The 24,524-nt window shown below is 37.1% G+C and overlaps 1 protein-coding gene across 1 annotated transcript in view; it reads left to right on the forward strand.

The window, feature by feature from the left end:
• RYR2 (ryanodine receptor 2 (cardiac)) overlaps nucleotides 1-24,524 on the forward strand; it is an 826,801-nt gene that overhangs the window by 400,642 nt on the left and 401,635 nt on the right. Inside the window, exons 13-16 of the mRNA XM_010860117.1 lie at nucleotides 4,397-4,561; nucleotides 7,558-7,679; nucleotides 19,958-20,141; nucleotides 23,147-23,282. Coding sequence (XP_010858419.1) covers nucleotides 4,397-4,561; nucleotides 7,558-7,679; nucleotides 19,958-20,141; nucleotides 23,147-23,282 — 607 coding nt within the window. The remainder of the gene's footprint in view (nucleotides 1-4,396; nucleotides 4,562-7,557; nucleotides 7,680-19,957; nucleotides 20,142-23,146; nucleotides 23,283-24,524) is intronic.

Consider the following 24,524-nt stretch of genomic DNA (forward strand, 5'->3'; position numbering starts at 1 on the left):
ATGTATGGATGTAAGAGTTGGACTGTGAAGAAGGATGAACGCCGAAGAATTGATGCTCTTGAACTGTGGTGTTGGAGAAGACTCTTGAGAGTCCCTTGGACTGCAAGGAGATCCAACCAGTCCATTCTGAAGGAGATCAGCCCTGGGTGTTCTTTGGAAGGAATGATGCTAAAGCTGAAACTCCAGTACTTTGGCCACCTCATGCGAAGAGGTGACTCATTGGAAAAGACTGATGCTGGGAAGGATTGGGGTCAGGAGGGGAAGGGGATGACAGAGGATGAGATGGCTGGATGGCATCACCAACTTGATGGACGTGAGTTTGCGTGAACTCCGGGAGTTGGTGACGGACAGGGGGGCCTGGCGTGCTGTGATTAACGGGGTCGCAAAGAGTCGTACACCACTGAGCGACTAAACTGAACTGAAGGAAGTAATCTAGTGAATCATTGAGATGGGGGGTCAGACTCATGGCCATCCCCCACAGTGTGCAGGCTCATCAGCTTCTCGTGATCTTTCTTTATATACTGCCTTGTTCACACAGTTTATTTGTGAGATTTCTGGAGAAGGAAATGGCACCCCACTCCAGTATTCTTGCCTGGAAAATCCCATGGATGGAGGATCCTGGTAGGCTACAGTCCATGGGGTTGCAAAGAGTTGGACATGACTGAGCAACTTCACTTTCTTTTTCTTGTTCACACAGTTTATTTGTGAGATTTCTGAAGGGGATGCTAGGGAAGTGATCTGGTCATCTGTTAATTACTTATTCATTTCTGCTTCTTTGATTTAGGGAAAGAACCCACAAGTTGCAAACTGTTGTGTGATGAAAAGATTTGAAAGGTTAGCTAGGGCCAAAAATGAGTAGAGCATGGGTGTACCTGGTTTAAGGTTAGTGAAGAGACAATAGAGGGCCTTCTACAAGCTTCTTACATCTCCCAATACAGGAAAAGTTTTAAAGCCCTTCTCTCCACAAACCCACCCACTGGAGTTTTTCCTCATGAAGCTTCTGAACATTAGGACTAAAGTCAGCTGTGTGTTTTTTTGCAATTCTGCCCTGGATGGGCTAAGCTTGACCTGGCCTGTCCGTCCCAGCCATTTCTCTTAACCTGTAGTATTGTTAGACTTATATTTCACAGTGACCAGCTATTCTTTGCCAAAATGTGCCCCTGTATAGAAGCAAATAAATTAAGTTTTGACCTTTTAACTCTCATAACTTTAGCCACTATTTGTCTTAAGGAGAACTGGCTTGTACCAAAATACTCCATCATCTAAGGATGTAGGCCCATGTCTTCTTTCTTTCAGCCACTTGACAGAATAATTTGGGGACATTTAAGGAAAATTTCAGTTAATGCTAGAAGAATCTCTTTGAACTACCTGGTCCATATAATTAAAACATAATGCTATTAGGACTAGTTTAAATCTGCTAATGAGTCTAATCTCCAATATTATATCCAGTATATATAATTTAAGGAGAACAGTTGCTCAGACATAGCTGTGACTTGGTCATGAGCCAGATTGACATACCCAATGCCAAAACATCACTTTTTATTTTTCAGGCTGATCTTTTAAACTTCTGGAACCATATGAATATTCATTTGGAAATTAGATTTTCCAAGCATTCATGAATAGGATTATTTGAATGCTGGGATTGGGGTTATTTTTTTTTTCTGAGGAGTGACTGGTTTTTTCAGGCAGTGAATCTTGCTGAACTGAAGCTCCAGTTTCTTCTTTCTTTGGCAGTGGGCTGTTGCTCGTACTGTTTGTGCTCAGTTATTTTGGAGTCCAGCTGCTGCTATTTACTAGGCCTCCCCTGGGTGTGCATAGTATAGTGGTTAACAAGAATTGGCAGATTGCATAAACAGATTTTGTGGCTACTTTTCACATCCAGGATTTAGCTTGTCTAATTTTTTTGTCTGCTTGTGAGCCCGAAACTGTGTCCTTTGATACCTTAAGTATCAAATAAGGCAGCAGCTTTTCTTCTACTTGAGCTCCAAGCAAATTGCACAGGGCATGCCCCTAGGCAAAGGCTACATCTTACCAATCACTTGGGTACTGTTTGTCTTTATAGAGAAGTCTGCTGTTCACTTTCTGCTTTTAGTCTCTGAAATGCCCAACAACAGATTCTAAAAAATATTTTTTTCCAATTTTCTAACTGTTGTCTATGGGATGATTAGCCTAACTAAACGACAGTCATTTCCCAAAGCCAGAATAACTGAAAAGAAAACTAAATATAGATGATTTATAAAATATATCAAGGTAATGCTAAAACTAAAGATCGCTAATTTAGATATAGGTTAGCTAATACAGGGTTTTAGGAATCTGACTTCTCACCTAACTTGGACACTTTATTTCTGGTAAGACAGACTAGTTTTCTATTAGATCCTTTTACCAGCTGCCATGTTCTTAACATGGTGATCGGTCAGATCATAGAGGTTATTTTTACCTGAATGTCTCCTAAACTTGAGCTACAGAAAATGATAGGAAATAAAAGAAGGAAAGGACATGACTGGCTTTTGTTCTTTTAAACAGCAAATAATCAGGTGTTTTTTTTTTTGTTTTGTTTTTTCCTCTAATGTCACTTTAGTAATTCTTACTTGACTTGAGGATCAGAATAATTACAAAAACATGGTCATCATGAAGTTTTGGAATTAAAAGTTCTAATCCAGAGAGTGATGTGAAGCACTTCAGTAAAAAGCAAGCACAGCTTACCTTTGCACTTAACAGCTGCACTTTTTCAAAGCCCAATCCTCAAACCTGTAAATAGACTACAAGCCAATTTCCTGGGATAAAGGAAATACAAAAAGCATGTTAGAAGCTCCTTGTTTTATTTTGAGGAGATAATTGCATTGTTATATATTTTCCCTAGAATTTAATTTTTCTATTTAGAGAGTTGGTTTAAGTAGACTTGTAGTTTATCTGGTTTGATAGAATGAAATTGGAATGGTTTATTATCTGTTTTATTGCTTATTCTTAGAATAGTGTTTCAGGTTATTTGCATAATGGTTAAATCAACTTAACTTATAATTGCATTCACTTTCTTATATGACCTTGACCCTTTTTGCAATAAGAATCGAAACTCATTTAAGTTTTAATTTTCAATTGTTGACGGAGTGTCCTTAATTATTTTGGAGTTCTTAATTATTAGTGTGGTGTAATAAACCCCCTCCAGTGTTCTTGCCTGGAGAATCCCAGGGACGGGGGAGCCTGGTGGGCTGCCGTCTATGGGGTTGCACAGAGTCGGACATGACTGAGGAGACTTAGCAGCAGCAGCAGCAGCAGCAGCAATAATGCCATAAAAAATCAAAATTTCTGTTTTACTTGAATTGTTCCTTTTGGTGGTTTAACAGACATAAAATTGACTCCAACCTAATTTTCAGAAACATTTATATAACTAGTACTGATTTCAAACAATGCTGTAACAGCCAGAGATAGACAAAAAGTAAATTTACCAAGAAAATTAGAACAAGGACAATAAGGAACCACAAAAGAAGATATTGTAACCAAAAGAGTATTAGATTTTTTTCTTGTTATTTTAAGAATTATACAGAACTTCAAGATATAATGAGTTTTTGAAGACCAGAATGAAACATGGAAGGGAAAATTGAAGGAAGAAGCATTAAAATAAATAAGGATTGAAAGGAAATATTTAGTTGGTATCAGAGGATTGATTGTTTCTTCCTAGCATAGGGAGCTCTGTAGTCCAAAAACTATATTGAAACTGAATTATACCCTTGATTAGTGTTTGAAAGAAATCATCATTATTCCTAACACCCTCATTAAAACAAAATTAATCATTACCATTATAAATAACAGATTCATGGTCAAAATCCTGAAAGTTTATTAAAGTGTTTATTTTATTGCAGATTCTGTGCTGAAAGGGTTGCATTCATTATCTCATTTTTTTCTGATACTGTGGGGGAGGTTCTCTTGTTAGCTTTATTTACAGATGAGAAAACAGAGGCTTAAAAGGTTTAATTAAGTTATCCTAAGACCTCAGAGGTACTAAGTGGCAGAGATTAGGCTCAAAATTGAGTTTTCTATCCCCCCAACCTATACTCTTAGTCATCAATCATAAAAATAATAATCTAGAAAGAATATGAAACCTAAATTACTGATTTTAAGGTCTCCAGTTTGGAGTTTTCCATGAAGCAATATAAAATTTTGTGTTATGGCCGAAATAATTTTCTACCCGTATGAATAATTCAGGAGTATGTTATTTATCCTTGCAATCTCCTACTCAGTTTCCATTAGAGATTTAACTGCTACAATAGAACATTTGACCATTATCATTTCAGAGGGCTACATTTTTCAAGGGACATGATTTACAACAAGGCAAAGTTCTTTTGATATTAAACCCATATTTTTTAAAAGCCTTTGCTTATCTTTTTTTTTCCTCTCTCAGGAAAAATTGGATGTAGGAGTGAGAAAAGAAGTTGATGGCATGGGAACCTCTGAAATAAAATATGGAGACTCAGTATGTTATATACAGCATATCAATACAGGCTTATGGCTGACTTACCAGTCTGTGGATGTGAAATCGGTGAGAATGGGATCCATACAACGTAAGGTAAGAATGTACAAAAACACTGTCTATGGCAGTCATTCTTAATGACTGAAAAATACAAATGCAAGACCAAAACAAGTAGCTAACACTCTCAGCCACTTGCTATGTTATTTACATGCTAGAGGTCCAGTCCCACCCTGATAAGCTCTCTGGTTTTTGTATGGTGAGCAGTTTTAGATGTTGCTTTGTTGTTGTTGTTTAGTTGCTCAGTCCTGTTTGACTTTTTTTGACCCCATGAACTGTATGGCCTGCCAGGCTCCTCTGGATAGAATACCGAAGCAGGTTGCCTTTCCTCCTCCAGTAGACCGTGTTTTATCAGCACTCTCCCCTTTGATCCATCGCTTTTGGGTGTCCCTGCGTGGGGCGTGGCTCATAGCTTCATTGAGTTACATAGCCCCTTCGCCACACAAGGCTGTGAACCATGAAAGGGTTGAAATTTTAGTTTTTTGTGTGTTTTTCATTATCACACCCAAGTCACGCTTATCTCAGCTTGCTGTCATTTCATCTATTCTGGTTGTTCATCTCAGTATGACTTCTGATTGTGAATTTTCACTCCTCTTTCACTGAAGTTATGCCTTCTTGCATCCTGTAGACAATTAAACTAGTTTATATACTTAAATAATATTCTGCTATTTCACTTTATCTGACTTAATAAAATTAGATATGATTGCTAAATTTTATCAGTTGAAGGGAGATAAAAATCATGCTTTAGTATCTTTTACTTTGTTGATAAATAAGTGAATAGACATCACAATATTTAAGAATCCTTATATTCATAGACTAAACCCAGGTTGGCCTAGTTTATTATTCTTCTTAAATCTTATTGGTTTCTACTTATATTTTATTTTAGAACTTACGTAGAATTGCCACATATATTCATTTGATAAATTTATGCATTAATTTTTCTTTGTTTATGGATATTGAAATTTGAAATTCTAACAATTTTCAAATTTTGCAAAGTATTCTTTCCTTTGTCTTTTTTCAAATATTAGAAAATATAGACCTTTCATAGGTGACAGACTATGTAAAGATAGGCAGCAGTCATTGTTCACTTACTAGTTTATTATTTAAAGAATATGTTCTCTTTGAAGGTTCATTAGAGCTCGCTTGTGAAATTGTCTAGTCCTATGATCTTTTAAATATTGGATCTTAAATTGCCTTTCCCATCTCTGTTAAATAAGTTGATATCATCAAATTTTCTACATTAAGGAGATGCCTTTTGATGATTTTTTAAATTTGCTAGAAAGTCATCCATGTCCTTTGGGGTAGTCAGTTATGTTCTTAAAAAAAATTGGAGGGGGCATTAAGTCTCATACGGCATTGATTTATTATATTTTATAATTTTAATGTCTTTTGTATCTTATATCATATTTCCTGTCTTTATTTCTTTCTTTCAATTTTATCTTTGGCTTGCTTTGTGAGAGGTTAATCTCTTTCATTTATCTTCTCAAAAAATAAACATTTGGGGTTTATTCATCCTTACCTACTATATCATTTTCTTTCTAGTTCATTAAATTCTTTTTTATCTTATTTAATTCCTCTTTTAAATTTTGTTTGTTTGTTTTTTAGAGTCTTAAAAAGAGTAATACATTGCTTCATTATGGTCATTTTTTCTTTGTCAGTGAATGCATTTAAGGTTTGGAATTGACTTTGGGACTTCCCTGATGGTTCAGTGGTTAAGATTCCCAGTTTCCACTGTAAGGGGGCAAAGGTTCAATATCTGGTAGAAGACATCACAATACTTAAGAATCCTTATATTCATAGACTAAACCCAGTTTGGTTTAGTCTAAGATCCCAGATGTTCTGTGGAGTGGCAAAAAGAAAAAAAATACTTTGAATAGAAAAAAAGACTCTGAATCTCTGTCTCACTGATTTTGGTATAGGGAAAATCCTCTTTACATTGCTTTTTAGGTAGTTTGTGATATTAGTTCTAGTTGCTAATTTTCGTTCAGTTTATCTGGTTAAATGTTCTGAAGACTTTTTGCTGTTGGTGTTGACTGAAGGGAGTTAGGCACAAATGGTTCCATTTACATACAGTACACAAGTGATCTTTGCTGTTGAAAGTCCTGAAGATGGGAAATACCTTGGAAAACAGGGACAGGAAGTGAACACTAGAGGAGGTTTTAAGGTGCTGTAGCATTCTCTTTCTTGATTGGGTGTTACACAGTTGTTGCACTTTGTAAAATTCATTCAGCTCTTCAATTATCTCTTTATGTTGTATATTCAGAAATATAAAGCCTAACAAAAGAAATAATACAATAAAATACATTTTTTAAAAGAACTGAGATACCTTAGAAGCATTGCTACTGCTTAGTCACTTCAGTCGTGTCTGACTCTGTGCGACCCCATAGACGGCAGCCCACCAGGCTCCCCCATTCCTGGGATTCTCCAGGCAAGAATATTGGAGTAGGTTGCCATTTCCTTCTCCAATGCATGAAAGTAAAAAGTGAAAGTAAAGTCGCTCAGTCGTGTCTGACTCTTAGCGACCCCATGGACTGCAGCCTACCAGGCTCCTCCATCCATGGGATTTTCCAGGCAAGAGTACTGGAGTGGGGTGCCATTGCCTTCTCCGTAGAAGCATTGCTCAGTGCTGATAAATTAACCCTGCTATGTTCAGAATTACTGTATAACTGGTATTCCATGTAATGTTTTCCTTTGCTTCTTTGTTCAGAGTTTGTTTAGACTGTGGATGAATTATTGAATATAGATATGTGAAAGCACTCTAATATTTGTTTTTCAAATCAATACATTTATTGATTTGTGCTTTAAACAACAATTGATTCATCTTTAAAGCAACAACTGAATAAATATATTGAAGGATGAATTTGTAAAGGAACATGTGCATATCACTTTACCTGACCATGACTGTGTACAGCCTGTTTCACCTGTCTTTAGACTCTGTTTATTGTCACGGCTCACCTTTTTGAGTGCACGTCTTCCTAACACCCATTTGAAAAAAGGATGTTGGGAGTAATGGAGTTATTTTTGTTTTCATGCAGGCTATTATGCATCATGAAGGACACATGGATGATGGCCTAAATTTATCCAGATCTCAGCATGAAGAATCACGGACAGCACGTGTCATCCGGAGCACAGTCTTCCTTTTTAATAGATTTATTAGGTACATTTTCCTTCTTTGTTGTGATTGCTTGATACTTTATTTCAGTTTCATTTTCAGATTACAAATAAACAATTCTAAAACATATTATGTTGGTAAATCTCATACAGTTTGGCAATTCTGCTGAACACATTAGGAAATGCTAGATAGATGATTTTGTGTTTTTCTTTTTTAAATTGGAATATAGTTGATTTACAATGCGTTAGTTTCAGGTATGCAGCCAAGTGACTTAGTTATACATATTCATATATCTGTGCTTTTTCAAATTCTGTTCCCTTATAGATTATTATAGAGTATTGAGTGTATTTCCTTTAAACAGTTTTTTAAGAAATGACTGGTTTTAGGAATTGTATATGTAACTTATAATTGTTAGCTGTATGTGAGAATTATTCTATAACATACCCTTGTGCTAGCTCTTTCACACTGAGAGTGGTACTGCCTAGATACTTTGTGAATTTTGAACTTTTTTTTAAGTGATTCTTGTAATAAATAAGTTTTCCCATGTAATAATGGAAACAATTGCATATCTACAAAACTAAGTCTAACTTGTGTCCAGAGTGTTTTCTGGGAACCTTATCCCAAGATATACTCTGGTTGGTGATAGGTATTATATCTGTTTTTACACTTGCCAATTTAAAGATGGGAAAAACTGATATATATGTGTATAAGCTCTTCTCAAGTGGCACAGGTGGTAAAGAACCCACCTGCCGATGCAGGAAACATGAGATACAGGTTTGTTCCCTGAATCGGAAAGATCCTTGGAGGAGGAAACGGCAAGTCATTCCAGTTTTTACATGCAGAATCCCCATGGACAAAGGAGCCTGGAGAGCTACAGACCGTAGGATCGCAGAGTCAGACATGACTGAAGCAACTGAACGTGCATGTGTGCATGTATATATTTATAGTATATACATATTTATTTGTTAGTGTTTGTCACTCAGTCATGTCCAACTCTTTAAGACACCATGCACAGCAGCCCACCAGGCTCCTCTGTCCATGGGATTTCCCAGGCAAGAATACTGGAGTGGGTTGCCATTTCCTTCTCCACATATTTATTTACAATGATATTTAGTTTTTTAACAATTTGCACATAAGTGCAAATTGTTAAAAAAAACAGTGAGTATACCTCATAATTTTTGGCCAGGTTTCTTCATTTATTTTTTCTTTGTGATTTGCCCTATTATTTGATAATATTTGTATTAGGCCATCATGAGCTTTTTCTGTGTTAGAGATATTAATTTCCTATATAAATTGTAAATATTTCTCCATTTTTTTGGTTTGGAAAAGATCTTAAAGTGCTTTTTCCATCATGGTTTGCTCAATAAATCATGTCTTGGTTTTACAGCATATAAAAGACCTTTACCACCTAAGATTATATGAATGTTAATTATTTTCTGCTTCTTTTATAAACCATTGCACTGTGTATGCATTCTGTGCATACTTTCATGAAATCAAAGCATGTGCACAGCATTCAGCTTCATCATATCCCTAGTATTTATCTCAATTCTCTGTCTCATATAAATCCTAACCCTTTTCAGATGGAGTAATGCTTGCTGGAGTAGGCATCATCAGATTCTTATTTTTTATAACAACACTTTAACTGTGAAATTGTAACTTATTTAGGATCAATTTTACTTAGACTTTTTCCATTTTGTTCTTTCCATAGTTCTTCTTTAATACTGCCCAATCAGTTCTATTGAAGAAAATAACCATAAGTCTTTAAAATAGCCTATTTTCTGTGTAGTCTATCCATCAGTACTGATTTCTTCAACTATAGAGGTTTTTATTATGGTGTGACTTGTGTGGTGTTTTCAGAGGCACTCTTGAGATTCCATTTGGCAAGAAAGAGCTAGCTTAATAACAGAAAAAAATTATTTGTTTTAAAGTATATTTGGTCAGAAAGTTGCTATATCAGTGTTTAGACTTAATGTAGTGATGCTATGCCCTAAGTGACGTTTTCTATGTTGATCAAGATAGGATAATTCATCTTGGATGTGATTGACTTTCACACATTCGTTCTTTGCTCAAGAGTACTCATTTTTTTTTAAAAGGACCTGTGATATGGAAGATTAATTTTAGAATCTTAATTCTTGCTTAATTGATTAGAGAACCAAACATGTGAAATTTGGGTTCTGTGGCAAAAGTACTTACCAAGTATTTGCTGCTTCATAATAAAATTCAGTTTTTATTTGGGTTATTTGAATGAAATTCATTCATTAGACTTCTCTTGATAAAATAGGTTAGTTATATAACCCATATTTAACTTTAGATAGTTCTCTATATCCAAGGATTTTGCATCTATAGATTCAACCAACCATGGATCAAAAATATTAGGAAAAAATTCCAGAGTGTTTCAAAAAGCAAAACTTGAATTTGAAGCATGATGGCAACTATTTGCATAACATTATATTGTATTTACAATTATTTACATAGTATTATGTAGGTAATCTAGAGATGATTTAAAGCATACAGAAGAATATTAATAGGTTATATGAAAGTGAAATTTCACTTGTATGTGGAATCTTTTTTTTTAAGACAGACATATACTTAATGTCCAAACAGAAATAGATCCGTAGACATAGAAACAAACTTACGACTACCAAAAGTGAAAGAGGACAGGAGCAATTAATTAGGAGTTTGGGATTAACAAAAACACACTACTATATTTAAAATAAAGAAGTAGGACCTACTGGATAGTTCAGGGGACTATACTCAATATTTTTTAGTAATAATTATATGTGTGTATGCGCATGCGTGCACAAACACACATGCTCAGTCGCTCAGCCATACCCAACTCTTTGTGACCCCTTGGACTGTAGCCCACTAGACTCCGCTGTCCATTGGAATCTCCAGTCAAGAATACTGAAGCGGGTAGCCATTTCCTTCTCTAGGGGATCTTCCCAATGCAGGGATTGAACCTGGGCCTCCTGCATTGCAGGTGGATTCTTATCTTCTGAGCCACCAGGAAACCCATCAGTTCAGTTCAGTCGCTCAGTCCTGTCCAACTCTTTTCGACCCCATGAATTGCAGCAAGCCATGCCTCTCTGTCCATCACCAACTCCCGGAGTTCACTCAGACTCACGTCCATCAAGTCAGTGATGCCATCCAGCCATCTCATCCTCTGTCGTCCCCTTCTCCTCCTGCCCCCAATCCCTCCCATACTATACCATTATTATATACGTGACTTGAGCATAGATTTTGATATCTGAGGGAGATCCTGGAATTGAGGGAGGGATAATCAGTTAAAAAGATTATCTGATTCCCAGTCTGATCTGTAATCTTTCTTTTTTCTGCTTCCCTTGGGTTTAATTTGCTCTTCTTTTTTTTGGTTTCAGAAGATGAAGGCTGATATCATTAATTTGAGACCTTTCCTATGTCCTTTAGTGCTAAAATATCTGTCCTTATTGTTCCCTGTCACTTTTTGTTGTGTTGTATTTAATTTTTCTTTTAATTGCTTCTTTGACCAATAGGTTGTTTAGTATTCAAATATTTAGGTTGTGCTTAGCTGCTCAGTCATGTCCGACTCTTTGCGACCCCATGAACTGTAGCCTGCCAGCCTCCTCTGTCCATGGGGATTCTCCAGGCAAGAATACTGAAGTGAGTTGCCATGCCCTCCTCTTCCACATATTTGGGATTTTCCAAAGATCCTTCTGTTACTGATTTCTAATTTAATATCCTTGAGGTCAGAAAACATACTTAAAAGACTGAGTGCTTTTAAATTTATCCAGATGTGACTTATGGCCCAGGAAGTTCCAAAAAGCAAAACGTGAATTTGCTGCAGGCTGGAGCTGTTTACATAGTATTTACATTGTAATGTGTATCCTAAGTAATCTAGAGATGGTTTAGGTACACTGGAGGATGTGCAGGGGTTGATGCAGAGGCAGGCATGACTACTCCAATTCAACCTGAAAAAATTATATCTCTCACTGTTACTGAACCAGGAACAGTGTTATAACTCAGTCTAAGAATGGATTCCTCTTTTGTTAGCTTTGTAACCAAGATCATACGAATCAACTCAGTCACAAGTCCTTTCAGACATTTTCATAATGTTTGCTGTTAGTTGCTCTCTGAGGAAATGTTCAGTCTTGCTGAGTATTCTGTGTGCAACGGGAAATTAATGTTCCATGTGCCCATTCTCCTTTTATTGAGTAGAGTACTAACAAGTGTCCATTTGATCTAGCTGGCTGATAATGTTGTTTGCTGCTGCTGCTGTTAAGTCGCTTCAGTCGTGTCCGACTCTGTGCGACCCCATAGACGGCAGCCCACCAGGCTCCCCCGTCCCTGGGATTCTCCAGGCAAGAACACTGCAGTGGGTTGCCATTTCCTTCTCCAGTGCATGAAATTGAAAAGTGAAAGTGAAGTCGCTCAGTCGTGTCCAACCCTCAGGGACCCCGTGGACTGCAGCCTACCAGGCTCCTCCGTCCATGGGATTTTCCAGGCAAGAGTACTGGAGTGGGGTGCCATTGCCTTCTCTGGATAATGTTGTTTAGATTGTCTGTTTCCTTACTGATTTTCAGTGTGTATGTTCTGTTCATTTTTGAGAGAAGGGTATTGAAATTTTTGACTATAATTGGATCGTTCTACTTCTTCCTTGCAGTTCTGTTTTTTTTTTCTTCATGTATTTTGAAGCTCTGTTGTTAGATTCATAAAAATTTAGAATATAATAAACTGCCGCCTTTATTATGAAATTACCTTTTTAAAATCCCTGATATTTCTATGACATCAAATTTGTATGATGTTAGTATTGAACTCCTGCTTTCTTGCTTTTCTTGGTGTTGGCATTGTATAATTTTTAAAGAACTTTTACTTTTAACTAATTTGCATCTTTAAAGGGCATTTCTGTTATGCAGTATGTAGTTAGGTCTTGAATTATTATCCACTTTGACAATCACTTCCTTTTAACTGTAAAATTTAGTCCATTTATATTTGTATGATTACTGATATATAGTTTTGTTTGCCATCTTATTCCTTTTGTATTGCCCTATGTGATCTTTGTCTCTTTTCCTTTTTTTCCTGCCTTCTTTTGTGTTGTTTGAATATTTTCTGAAATTCTATCTTAATCTTGTTTTTATTGGCTTATTAGTTATAATGTTTTGTCATTTTCATGGTTGCTTAAGATTTTTAGCACATGTCATTAACTTGTAATTTCAAGTCATTTTATCTCTATGAATAATGCAAGAACATTTCAATAGAATACTTCTCTCCCAGTCTTTGTTACGTTTTTGTCATACATTTGGCTTTTATTGATATTATAAACCCCAAACTACATTTTTATAATTTTTATTTAAGGTTATATTTTTTAAAGAGATTTAAATACACACAAAAACATTTAACATTTTTTGCCCAGAGTTACCATTTCAGTTGTTTTGTCGTCATTATTTTATTGAGGATTTGCATTTCCTTTAGGTAGTTTATCTTTATTCCCAAAGTTCTTCTTTTTACATTTCTTTTGGTGCAGGTCAGTTGGAGATGAGCACTTTTGGCCACTGTACTTGTTTCTGAAATGTTCTTATTTTAAGTGTTTTTTTTCCCTTGGGTATAATATTCTTGAGTTTTTTTGGTTCATTGATTTTTCTTTTTACTGATGATTATCTTTTAGGCTTTATGTATCTGGTCATTTTTGTTTGGTTGTCAGACATTGTAAATTTGTTGGGTACTGTATATTTTTGTCTTCCTGTCAATGTTTTTAAGATTTTTCTGGGAGGCAGTTAAGTTACTCAGTCAAGTTTGATTCTTCTGGAATTTGCTTTTTGAATTTTTGGGGTGGAGCAGAGCAGGGTTGAATCTAGGGCTAGTTATTCTCTGCTATTGAAGCAAGCCTATCTGTATCCTCAGCTTGGTGCCCCATGAATTGTGAGAACTTCTAGTCTGGCTGATGGAAGGAGGTTGACTTCAGAACCTGTGTAAGGGTTGACCTCTAATCATTTTGGGGGATTCTGTTCCCTGCTGAAGGCAGTTTTCTCATGTGTACATGTTGATCAGTAGTCGGCTGAATATTTGAAAGGGATCCTCTTTAGTCCTCTAGAGTCCGCTCTTATAAAGCTGTCTCCGCTCTGGTACTGTGTCCTGCAAACTCTAGCAGCCTTGGTATGCCAGACTCTCAGGAATGTCTCCTCAACTCAGCGAGTCTTCTGTGCCTCACTTGGGTTCCCTTATCTACCTACATCTTCGCTTAGAAATTCTTCTAAGGCAAACTGAAATAATTGTACAGCTCACCTTGGTTGTTACCCTATCTATACTTTGTATCTTGATTTTCATTGTCTTGAAATGTGTTCTTCCCCAAATATTTTGTCTGGTATTTCTTGGTGGGTGGAGGGAGGGAGGAATTGTTTCAGAAGAGAGTAAATGCTGTCCCTGTTCACTTTATCTTGTCCAAAAGTAATTCAAAAGTTGACACATATAATTCTTACTTCAGGATGAGATTCCATGTTTCCTCTGGCAAATGTAGTCTAATCTTTTCTACTTCTGTATTTATATTTATTCTCCTTTTGATGTCTCACCACAAGCCTATCACTAAGCTACTGTCTTTTCCTGAGTTACCCAGCATCTCCTTTTAAAATTTCTCTCTACTGTGATCATGTAACAGGTGCCATGGATGAACAGGATGAGTCTGTTTCCCTCTTTTTTACACTTACCTAACCTTAATTGTGTATTCACTTTTTTTTAAAATTAAAATTTAATTTAGCTTTTTTCCCCCTCTTCTTTCTGGAATACTTACCTGCTGGTTATATTGTTCATCATGTCTATATATGTATATCTGTATATATAGATTTATTTATGTGCTTGTTAATATTACTGAATTATTTGAATTCCTGAATTTATATAGCTTTAATGTAGCCTGATATAATTTAATTTAGCTTCTTTAATATCCCTTAGAAACTGAAAAATTTTACATGATTATTGAAATTGTAAAGGGTATGTTTATGTTAAGTAATATAATTTGATCCTTCTATCACATTCATAAAATCACTGCTGCTGCTGCTGCTGCTAAGTCACTTCAGTCGTGTCCGACTCTGTGCGACCCCATAGATGGCAGCCCACCAGGCTCCCCCGTCCCTGGGATTCTCCAGGCAAGAGCACTGGAGTGGGTTGCCATTTCCTTCTCCAGTGCATGAAAGTGAAAAGTGAAAGTGAAGTCGCTCAGTCGTGTCCGACTCTTCGCGACCCCATGGACTGTAGCCCACCAGGCTCCTCTGTCCATGGGATTTCCAGACAAGAGTACTGGAGTGGGGTGGCCTTCTCCATAAAAATCACTAAAAGTATTTAAAACCGCAATATCTGTACAATATTCAGATATTTTTCAAGGTAATTTTTTAGATATTCATGTATTAATATAGATTCATATAGTATTAAAAGCCTTATTTAAAATATGTAAACAGACCTTTTTTATTTTGTAGAGTGAAAGTCAAAATCTATTTTGTGTTTATACATTTGTGTTTTTCTAATGTAGTGTATTTTCTGTGATCATTCTGGTCTCTGTCACCAAGGTTAAGGTAGTGGTCGCGGAGTGTTTGTGAGGGTGGACGTGTGCATTTGTTTCTGTGTACAGGGGAATGTATTCTATTCTTCTGGACAATTTTTTTTAAGTGTATTAATTCCCTGTGGGACAAGGGATAAATCTGTTTGTAATATGGTTTAATCTTTAAGTTTTGAAACGTAGGGACGGAATTCATAACTTTGGTTTTTGTTTTGACATAATGTGATTCTCCCACCTTTGGTTTCCCCTAGTTTTTTTTTTTTTTTTTTTCATTCTTTTGTCCTTGATAAATTAAGATGAAAAACATCCTTATATTGGATAGAAGTTCTAAAACTTTGCATCATTAACAATTTTAAGAGTCTTGGACAGCATTTTCTGACAAGTTTCTCCTAGAAAGCAATTAATTGATTACATTTTTTGTAGCAGATATATTCAACCTAATAATCTAAAAACTGACATTTACTATTATTTCCCTTTAAATTTGAAAATGTAGATATTATATTTGAGTTATTTTTGAATTTTATTTACATTTGTAGGTGAGATTTGAATTTGACTTTGTTATATTTATCATTCAACTAGAATTAGTGGGTTAAAATGGTTAAAACAGCAATATTTCATTGTATATATGTGTTCATTTTAAAAAGGGAGAAAAAATTTTCTCCTGCCAAGTCATTTCTGTTGCTTTTTTAGCATAGAAAGAACTTACAGAGATAACAAGACAAGGTAATAGATGAATTTCATTGATGTATCTGATTTGGAAGTTCAGATAGAAACTTTAGGATAGTCATGCAGTTTAACTATTTTAGCTGTTTATAAGGTTGAAGTCAAATATTCCAAAATAATATTTAGGGTAAATGATGATATATTTAAAATTATGTTTTGAGCATCATAAGTTCAAATTTTTTTTAAAACATTTTTTTTCTACTTTTTTTAAGGAGCTCATGATCTGAGTCATAGTCCCAGATCTTGTTTTTACTGACTGTATAGGGCTTCTCCATCTTTGGTTACAAAGATGCTTCTTACTACAAAATTCAGGCTTAAATTGAAGAAAGGTAGGGAAAACTACTGGGCCATTCAGGTATGACCTAAATCAAATCCCTTGTGATTATACAGTGGAGGTGATGAACAGATTCAAGGGATTAGATCTGGTAGACAGAGTATCTGAAGAACTGTGCACAGGGGTTCTTAACCTTGTACAGGAGGCAGTGACCAAAATCATCTCAAGGAAAAAGAAACCCAAGAAGGCAAAGTGGTTGTCTGAGGAGGCTTCACAAATAGCTGAGCAATGAAGAGAAGCAAAAGACAAGTAAGAAAAGGAAAGATAATCCCATTTGAATGCAGAGTTCCAGAGGATAGCAAGGAGAGATGAGACGTCCTTCTTAAGTGAACTATGCAAAGAAATAGGGGAAAACAATACAATGGGAAAGACTAGAGACCTCTTCAAGAAAATGGGAGATATCAAGGGAATATTTCATGCAAGGATGGGCACAATAAAGAACAGTAATGGTAAGGAGCTAACAGAAGCAAAAGAGGTTAAGAAGAATTGGCAAAAATATACAGAAGAACTATACAAAAAAGATCTTAATGACCCAGAAAACCACGATGGTGTGGTCACTCAATTAGAGCCAGACATCCTGGATTGTGAAGTCAAGTGGGCCTTAGGAAGCATTACTACAACCACAGCTAGTGCAGGTGATGAAATTCTAGATGAGCGATTTAAAATCCTAAAGGATGATGTTATTAAAGTGCTGCATTCAACATGTCAGCAAATTTGGAAAACAGCAGTGGCCACAGGATTGGAAAAGGTCACTTTTAATTCCATTCCCAAAGAAAGGTAATGCCAAAGAATGTTCAAACTACCACACAATTGCGCTCATTTCATATGCTAGCAAGATTATACTCAAAATCCTTCAAGCAAGTTTTCAGCAGTACGTGAACTGAGAACTTCCAGATGTACAAACTGAGTTTCAAATAGGCAGAGGAACCAGAGGTCAAATAACCGTTTGTTGTGTCACTGAGAAAGCAAGGAAATTCCAGAAAAACATCGACTTTGGCTTCACTGACTTTGTTAAAGCCTTTGACTGTGTAAATCACAACAAACTGTGGAAAATTCTTAAAGATATGAGTATCAGACCCCACCTTACCTGTCTTCGGAGAAACCTATATATAGGTCAAGATACAACAGTTAGAAGTGGGCATGAACTACTGATTGGTTCAAAACTGGGAAAACAGTACAACAAAGCTGTATATTGTTACCTGGCTTATTTAATTTATATGCAGAGTACATCATGTGAAATGCTAGACTGGGTGAATCACAAGCAGGACTCAAGATTGATGGGAGAAATATCAGCAACCTCAGATATGCAGATGATACCACTCTAATGGCAGAAAGTGAAGAGGGACAAAGAGCCCCTTGATGAGGGTGAAAGAGGAGAGTGGAAAAGCTGGCTTGAAACAGCATTAAAAAAACTTAAGATCAGACATCTGGTCCCATCACTTCATGGAAAATAGAAGGGAAAAAAGTTGCAGCAGTGACATATTTTATTTTGGGGGGCTCCAAAATCACTGTGGATGTTGACTGTAGCTGTGACATTTGCTTCTTGGAAGGAAAGCAATGATAAACTTGGACAGTTTATTAATAAGCAGAGACATCACTTTGCCCACAAATGTCCATATAGTCATAGGTATGATTTTTCCAGTAGTCATGTAAGGATGTGAGAGTTGGATTGTGAAGAAGGCTGAGTGCCAAAGAATTGATGCTTTCGAACTGTGATGCTGGAGACGAGTCTTGAGAGTCCCTTTTACTCCTAGGAGATCAAACCAGTCATTGCAAAAGGAAATCAACCCTGAATATTTATTGGAAGTATTGATGGTAAAGCTGAAGCTTTAATACTTAGGCCGCCTGATGTGAAGAGCAAAGACCCTAATGATTGAAAGATTGAAGGCAAAAAGGAAAAAGGGGAGGTAGAGGATAAGATGGTTATATACCATCACTGACTAAATGGACATGAATTTGAGCAAACCATGGAAGATAGTGGTAATTCTGTGTGACTCAGAGGGTAAAGAATCTGCCTGCTAATGTAAGAGACCCAGGTTGAAATCCTGGGTCAGAAGATCCCATGGAGACAGAAATGGCTACCCACTACAGTATTCTTGCCTATAGACTCCTATGGACAGAGGAGCCTTATAGGCTATAGTCCATGGGATTGCAAACAACTGGACATGACTTAGTGACTAACACTTTCACTTTGGGAGATAGTGGAGGACAGAGAAGCCAGGCGTGCTATAGTCCATGAGGTCACTAGGAGTCAGACATGACTTGGTGACTGAACCAACAATTTTTTTTTTTTTTAATATAAATTGCACTACAGTCAGATAACTCAAAAGACATATTTCCTTGGAATAAAATATTGTCTTACAGTTTTGCTAATGCAGAGGGCAGGAAAGGAAGTGTAATATTTTTATGCATCAAGTTTTCTCATGACCAATATGAATATTGCTGTATCAACTATAGTATAGGCATTCTCCCATTCTTTATGCTGCTGCTACTGCTAAGTCGCTTCAGTCGTGTCCAACTCTGTGCGACCCCATGGACTGCAGCCTACCAGGCTTCTCCGTCCATGGGATTCTCCAGGCAAGAACACTGGAGTGGGTTGCCATTTCCTTCTACAATGCATGAAAGTGGAAAGTGAAAGTGAAGTCGCTCAGTTGTGTCTGACTCTTGGTGACCCCATGGACTGCAGCCTACCAGGCTCCTCCATCCATGGGATTTTCCGGGCAACAGTACTGGAGTGGGGTGCCATTGCCTTCTCCATTCTTTATGCTAGCTGTTGGGTATTCTTTTACTAAGCATTGTATTTTGAAATACTTTTTATTTATAAACACTATTGTTTAAAATTCTTTTAGGATACATACACAGCTATTAGTTTTAAATTCAGAGTCTCAAAGCACAGCAAATTATCACATTTAAATTGCAGTCATATTTTTTTCAAAGTCTAGAAAATACAACTTGATGCTGTTTCTTATCCTACTTTTAAAATACATCTCTTTCAGACGATGGAAAAGCATGTTAATATTTTGTTTTCTGATTGAGTGAATTTTCTAATTTTTTATCATGAGGATAAATTTTAAATTGGCAGAAATTGTGCAGGATGACAGTGAGTATTAGTGATGGGATAGCAGTAAACAGTTCCTATGCCAAAAACAAGTAAATTTCAGAATTAGAAACCTGGGAAATTGCATCTCAATCCTTAAAGTATGTTATGCTTTAAAATGAAAATCAACTGGTTTCTGATTATTTAGACTATGGTTTTGTAGGTATCAGTTATCCAGATCCTTTAGATTTTCTTCTAAATGAGTTTTTCTTGATACTGGTGCCTTTAACATAGCATTATATATACTTGATAGAATATAACATTTCTAATTAAAAAATATTATTTTTGTTTGAGAAAAACTAGGGCCTTTCTAGGGCTTTTCTGGTAGCTGAGATGGTAAAGAATCCACCTGCAATGTGGGAGACCTGGGTTTGATTCTTGGGTTGGAAAGATCCCATGGAGGTGGGCATGGTAACCCACTCCAGTATTCTTGCCTGAAGAATTCCATGGACAGGGGAGCCTGGCAGGCTACAGTCCATGGGGTCTCAAAAGAATCAGACATGACAGCAACTAAGCAGAACACAGGGCCTTTCTTACTGTTCCTTTTACAGGCATATAGGGAGAGAAAGTAAAGCTTCAATCATCTATAGATTAAAAAGTAATAAAATTGTGGTTCACTGATGTGGAGAAATATTTGTTATTTATTTTAGGGGCCTTGATGCTCTCAGCAAAAAGGTGAAAGCTTCCACAGTAGACTTACCTATAGAGTCTGTAAGTCTGAGTCTGCAGGACCTTATTGGCTACTTCCACCCACCAGATGAGCATTTAGAGCATGAAGATAAGCAGAACAGATTACGAGCTCTGAAGAATAGGCAGAATCTCTTCCAGGAAGAGGTGAGTTTCTACCAACACTCATTTCTGTCTTTGGGAAACACTTCTTGGTGGGGGACATTCTCTATCTGACTTATCTGCGTATTGAGATACATATGAACAGGTGTGCAACTGTACAAGGGAAGAAGAGAATCAGGCCTTGGAGGAATCCTGCAATGGTTTTTATTACTCTCTCAATAAGTATTAATTTTAAAAGATGACACTCTTCACTCCTCTGGCAAAAGGCATTTTTATTTCACTGTCTGCTCAGCCTTCGGACACGACTGAAGCGACAGCAGCAGCAGCTCAGCCTTCACTCTGATCATTGTTGTGCTATAGTTTACTTTATGGTCATCATATAAAAAGAGACTCTCAACGTGTCTAAATGAACACAGTGGGTTCATTGGGGCTCCTCGGAAATGCCTCAGGACTCACTGGAGCTTTGTATTGGGGATGGAAGCTGTCTGGGAGAGGGCCACCTGGGGAGGCCGGCTCTAGGCTCCCTGCTGAGACAGAGCAATCCCTCTTTTTCTTTTTTGTATGTGTTAAGATTCTATATATGATTATATTTTACAGAAGTTCCACTGCTAAGCCATAATTTATAGGCAAGGAACAAAAGGACCGTGTGATGTATCTAATGGTGCTAATGCTAATGTTAGAACTAGTATTCAAGAATTTCCGTGGGAGGGTGTCAGAGTTGAGCTGGCAGATCGAGCAGATCAGCCTCTGTTCCCTTTCTTCTCAGTTCTCCCTGTACTAATGGACTATGTGGATCAGTGCATTTTTCTGAATAAAAGTAACTAAGAGAAAAAAAAGAGTAATGGAGATTACTGAGCTCCCATAGTCCCCGGGTCTATATTCTTCTAGTTTTAAAGCTGTTTCCTAATTTTCCATCAAAAGCCATTGAAACTGATAACTAATTTTTGAGAATTTTTTTCACTGTGTACAACAGAAATAACCCACTTAGAGACCATAATATCAAGAAAGCACAGGAAATGTCAACATAAATATATAACAGCAATATGGCATCGTTGCCTGGGATTATTTATTTTTGTACATGCCAAACTGCTGGGCATACCACGCTCATTTTATATCTATAAGAACTAGAATGAAATACTGAGCTGTGAAATTTTAAAATATTGATTTGGATTACTGTATTTTTTTTTCAGTTTCTCATATAACACACTCTGGATGGGAACCTAGAAGTGTTCTTAGGGCCATGCTGCTGCTGCTGCTGCTGCTAGGTCACTTTAGTCGTGTCCGACTCTGTGTGACGCCATGGACGGCAGCCTACCAGGCTCCCCCGTCCCTGGGATTCTCCAGGCAAGAGTACTGGAGTGGGGTGCCATTGCCTTCTCTGTCTTAGGGCCATAGTGCCTCTTAAATTCTTGATGTGAAGTAAGTTAATTTGTCAGCTCCTTATAGCTTTTCCATTCGTGTGCTTTGCCTCATTTTGACAATCTTGATCTAGAAATAATAATAAAAGTATAATTTGAAATGTAGATAGCTTCTTACAAAGTTTCTATAATGAATTTTTGATTTGCCTTAAATATCTTTCCATGAGCTTTCCTGTATTTAGTACATCTTCAATTTACTGTTAAAAAGTGATGATGATGATTGGTGGTGGTGGTGGTGATTATATCTTCCCTAAGAGTAAGGATCTCCTCTTATGTTTATGTGGGGGAGGAGAAAAATCATTTTCTTCTGTTCGACTTCATTGGTTGGGGCCCTGCAGGTTGCACCAACAAAAGATAGATGTACAAGTGAAGAACAAATAGAAGCTTACTAATGTATGCATTGTGTGTGTACATGGGAGTACTCAGTGATGAGTGACTCCAAATATCACCAACCAGAGTTCTTGGCCTTCCCCAGTCAGTAGAAATTGATCAGAGGCCAAACGAGGAATTCAGGCAAGGCTTTATTGGGGTCCCTGCTGTAGCACAGGGGAAGGGAGAACAAGCAACCGATTCCTTTGTTTGCTCACTCCATGAAGGAGGGGGACAACCTGATTCCTTACATGGGGCAAGGTAGCGTTGTATCCAGGAGTCAGGTGGGAGGGTTGGCTTAGATGGTTTGCCCTCCTCTTAAGTGATATTACATGTAGGGGACATGTGCAGCACCTTGATTTTGCTTCAGGCTCTTCAAAAGTAGCAGTTGAGTTTTTCAGTCTCTTTGTATCTTTTGTCTAGAATTTGTCCTGGCTGTGCATGTACGCAGTTGTTTTTAGTCCCATACCGTTTCCTTGTATTTTGTTGTCTAGAAGAGGTGTGTCCGGGTGCAAGCAAGCATTGAGGCAGAGGGTCCCAGGTCCCAGCCTGTCTCACAAGTGGTTAGAACTCAGGTTTATGTAGCATGCTAATTAAAAAAAAAACAAACAAACAAACAAACAATTTGTAGAGAAGTGATAAGACAAAGGAAAGGAATTTTGAGCTTCTGGGAGCAACAAATTGTCAGAAGGTAAATATAAGGTGGAAACTAATGGATAATAATGACTAGTGTGATGCATAGATTATTCTGTGCAGGCTCTGGACTGATAACAGACTGGCATTGTCTCAGACGTCCTCCTGTCCTTCTGGTGGAGTGGAGAAGGGTAGGAATTATTCGTGTCTGATTTTTCTCAATGGCCTTCAGCCCCAATATTCCTTATGCTGAAGTGGCTTATTTTGGGGTGGCACTCTCTGAACCTCTTCACTCACAGTAGAATGCTTTTTTGATGTGGTTAATCAACCTACTATTAAACCTTGCAATTTATTGCAGTAAGTAAGAAATGCATATTTTTATTAGTTCTGTTTCTGTTTGAGAATAGCACTCAGGATTTAAAAACCACTTGAAATATTTCAAGAACATTTTATTTCACACGCAAGTGTGTTTCTTCCTGTTCTTTGAATAAATGATCTCAATGTTCTTTATGATTAACAGACTTACTTTAAGCCAGACGTTTAAAAAAAAATCAACTTAACAATTTCTTTTTTTTTTTTTGCCTGTGAGCAGAATCACAGTTTCTGACGGTTGTCTTTCTACCTTTCCAGGGAATGATCAACCTTGTGCTCGAGTGTATAGACAGGCTGCATGTGTATAGCAGTGCTGCACACTTCGCAGATGTTGCTGGGAGAGAAGCAGGGGAATCTTGGAAATCGATTCTGAATTCTCTGTATGAGTTGCTGGGTAAGAAGTATGATTGGCTTTTCAAGGCAACTGAGTTTGTCTATTCAACATGATCCTGTAACAGTTACAGCAGCTTTATAACTTGCTCCTTAATTGAGGCTTTTCATGTTTTATTATTGCACTAAAGCAAACGATGTTTAGTATTAATATTTAAATCTATTTCTGAGCATGAAACATGGCCATAGCCGTAGATTTACGTTTGATTAAAAGAGGAGAGTCGTCTAGGGTATAGTTTTGTGAGTGAGGGGACTCTAAAGGGATGCATATTAAATACTTCCTTTTTGATTCTGAAGTTCGTCCCACGTGAGCCCATCTTCTCACCATTCCATCTTGTCAGGGATCTCCTTTAAGCTTGTGGAGATCTGTATCTGCACCTTCCAGGTGCGCTTGGCATACACTCAGCGAAAATTGCAGTAGTGTATTCTGTGTTCCTCTTTGCTCTTTACAGACATTCATAATGTGGTTGATGGCTTTAACACGGTGATTTATGTCACAGGCTTAGCATAACATATTATTCTTATCATATATTCTCACTTCTTTTGGATACTTTTTTTTAAAATTTTATTTTATTTTTAAACTTTACAAATTGTATTAGTTTTGCCAAATATCAAAATGAATCCGCCACAGGTATACATGTGTTCCCCATCCTGAACCCTCCTCCCTCCTCCCTCCCATACCATCCCTCTGGGTCATCCCAGTGCTCCAGCCCCAAGCATCCAGTATCGTGCATCAAACCTGGACTGGCAACTCATTTCATACATGATATTATACATGTTTCAATGCCATTCTCCCAAATCTTCCCACCCTCTCCCTCTTCAACAGAGTCCATAAGACTCAGTGTCTCTTTTGCTGTCTCGTACACAGGGTTATTGTGACCATCCTTCTAAATTCCATATATATGCGTTAGTATACTGTATTGGTGTTTTTCTTTCTGGCTTGCTTCACTCTGTATAATAGGCTCCAGTTTCATCCACCTCATTAGAACAGATTCAAATGTATTCTTTTTAATGGCTGAGTAATACTCCATTGTGAATATGTACCACAGCTTTCTTATCCATTCATCTGCTGATGGGCATCTAGGTTGCTTCCATGTCCTGGCTATTATAAACAGTGCTGTGATGAACACTGGGGTACACGTGTCTCTTTCCCTTCTGGTTTCCTCAGTGTGTATGCCCAGCAGTGGGATTGCTGGATCATAAGGCAGTTCTATTTCCAGTTTTTTAAGGAATCTCCACACTGTTC

Source organism: Bison bison, unplaced genomic scaffold, assembly GCF_000754665.1.
Source record: "Bison bison bison isolate TAMUID 2011002044 unplaced genomic scaffold, Bison_UMD1.0 scf7180017864462, whole genome shotgun sequence".
NCBI classification, from domain to species: Eukaryota; Metazoa; Chordata; class Mammalia; order Artiodactyla; family Bovidae; genus Bison; species Bison bison.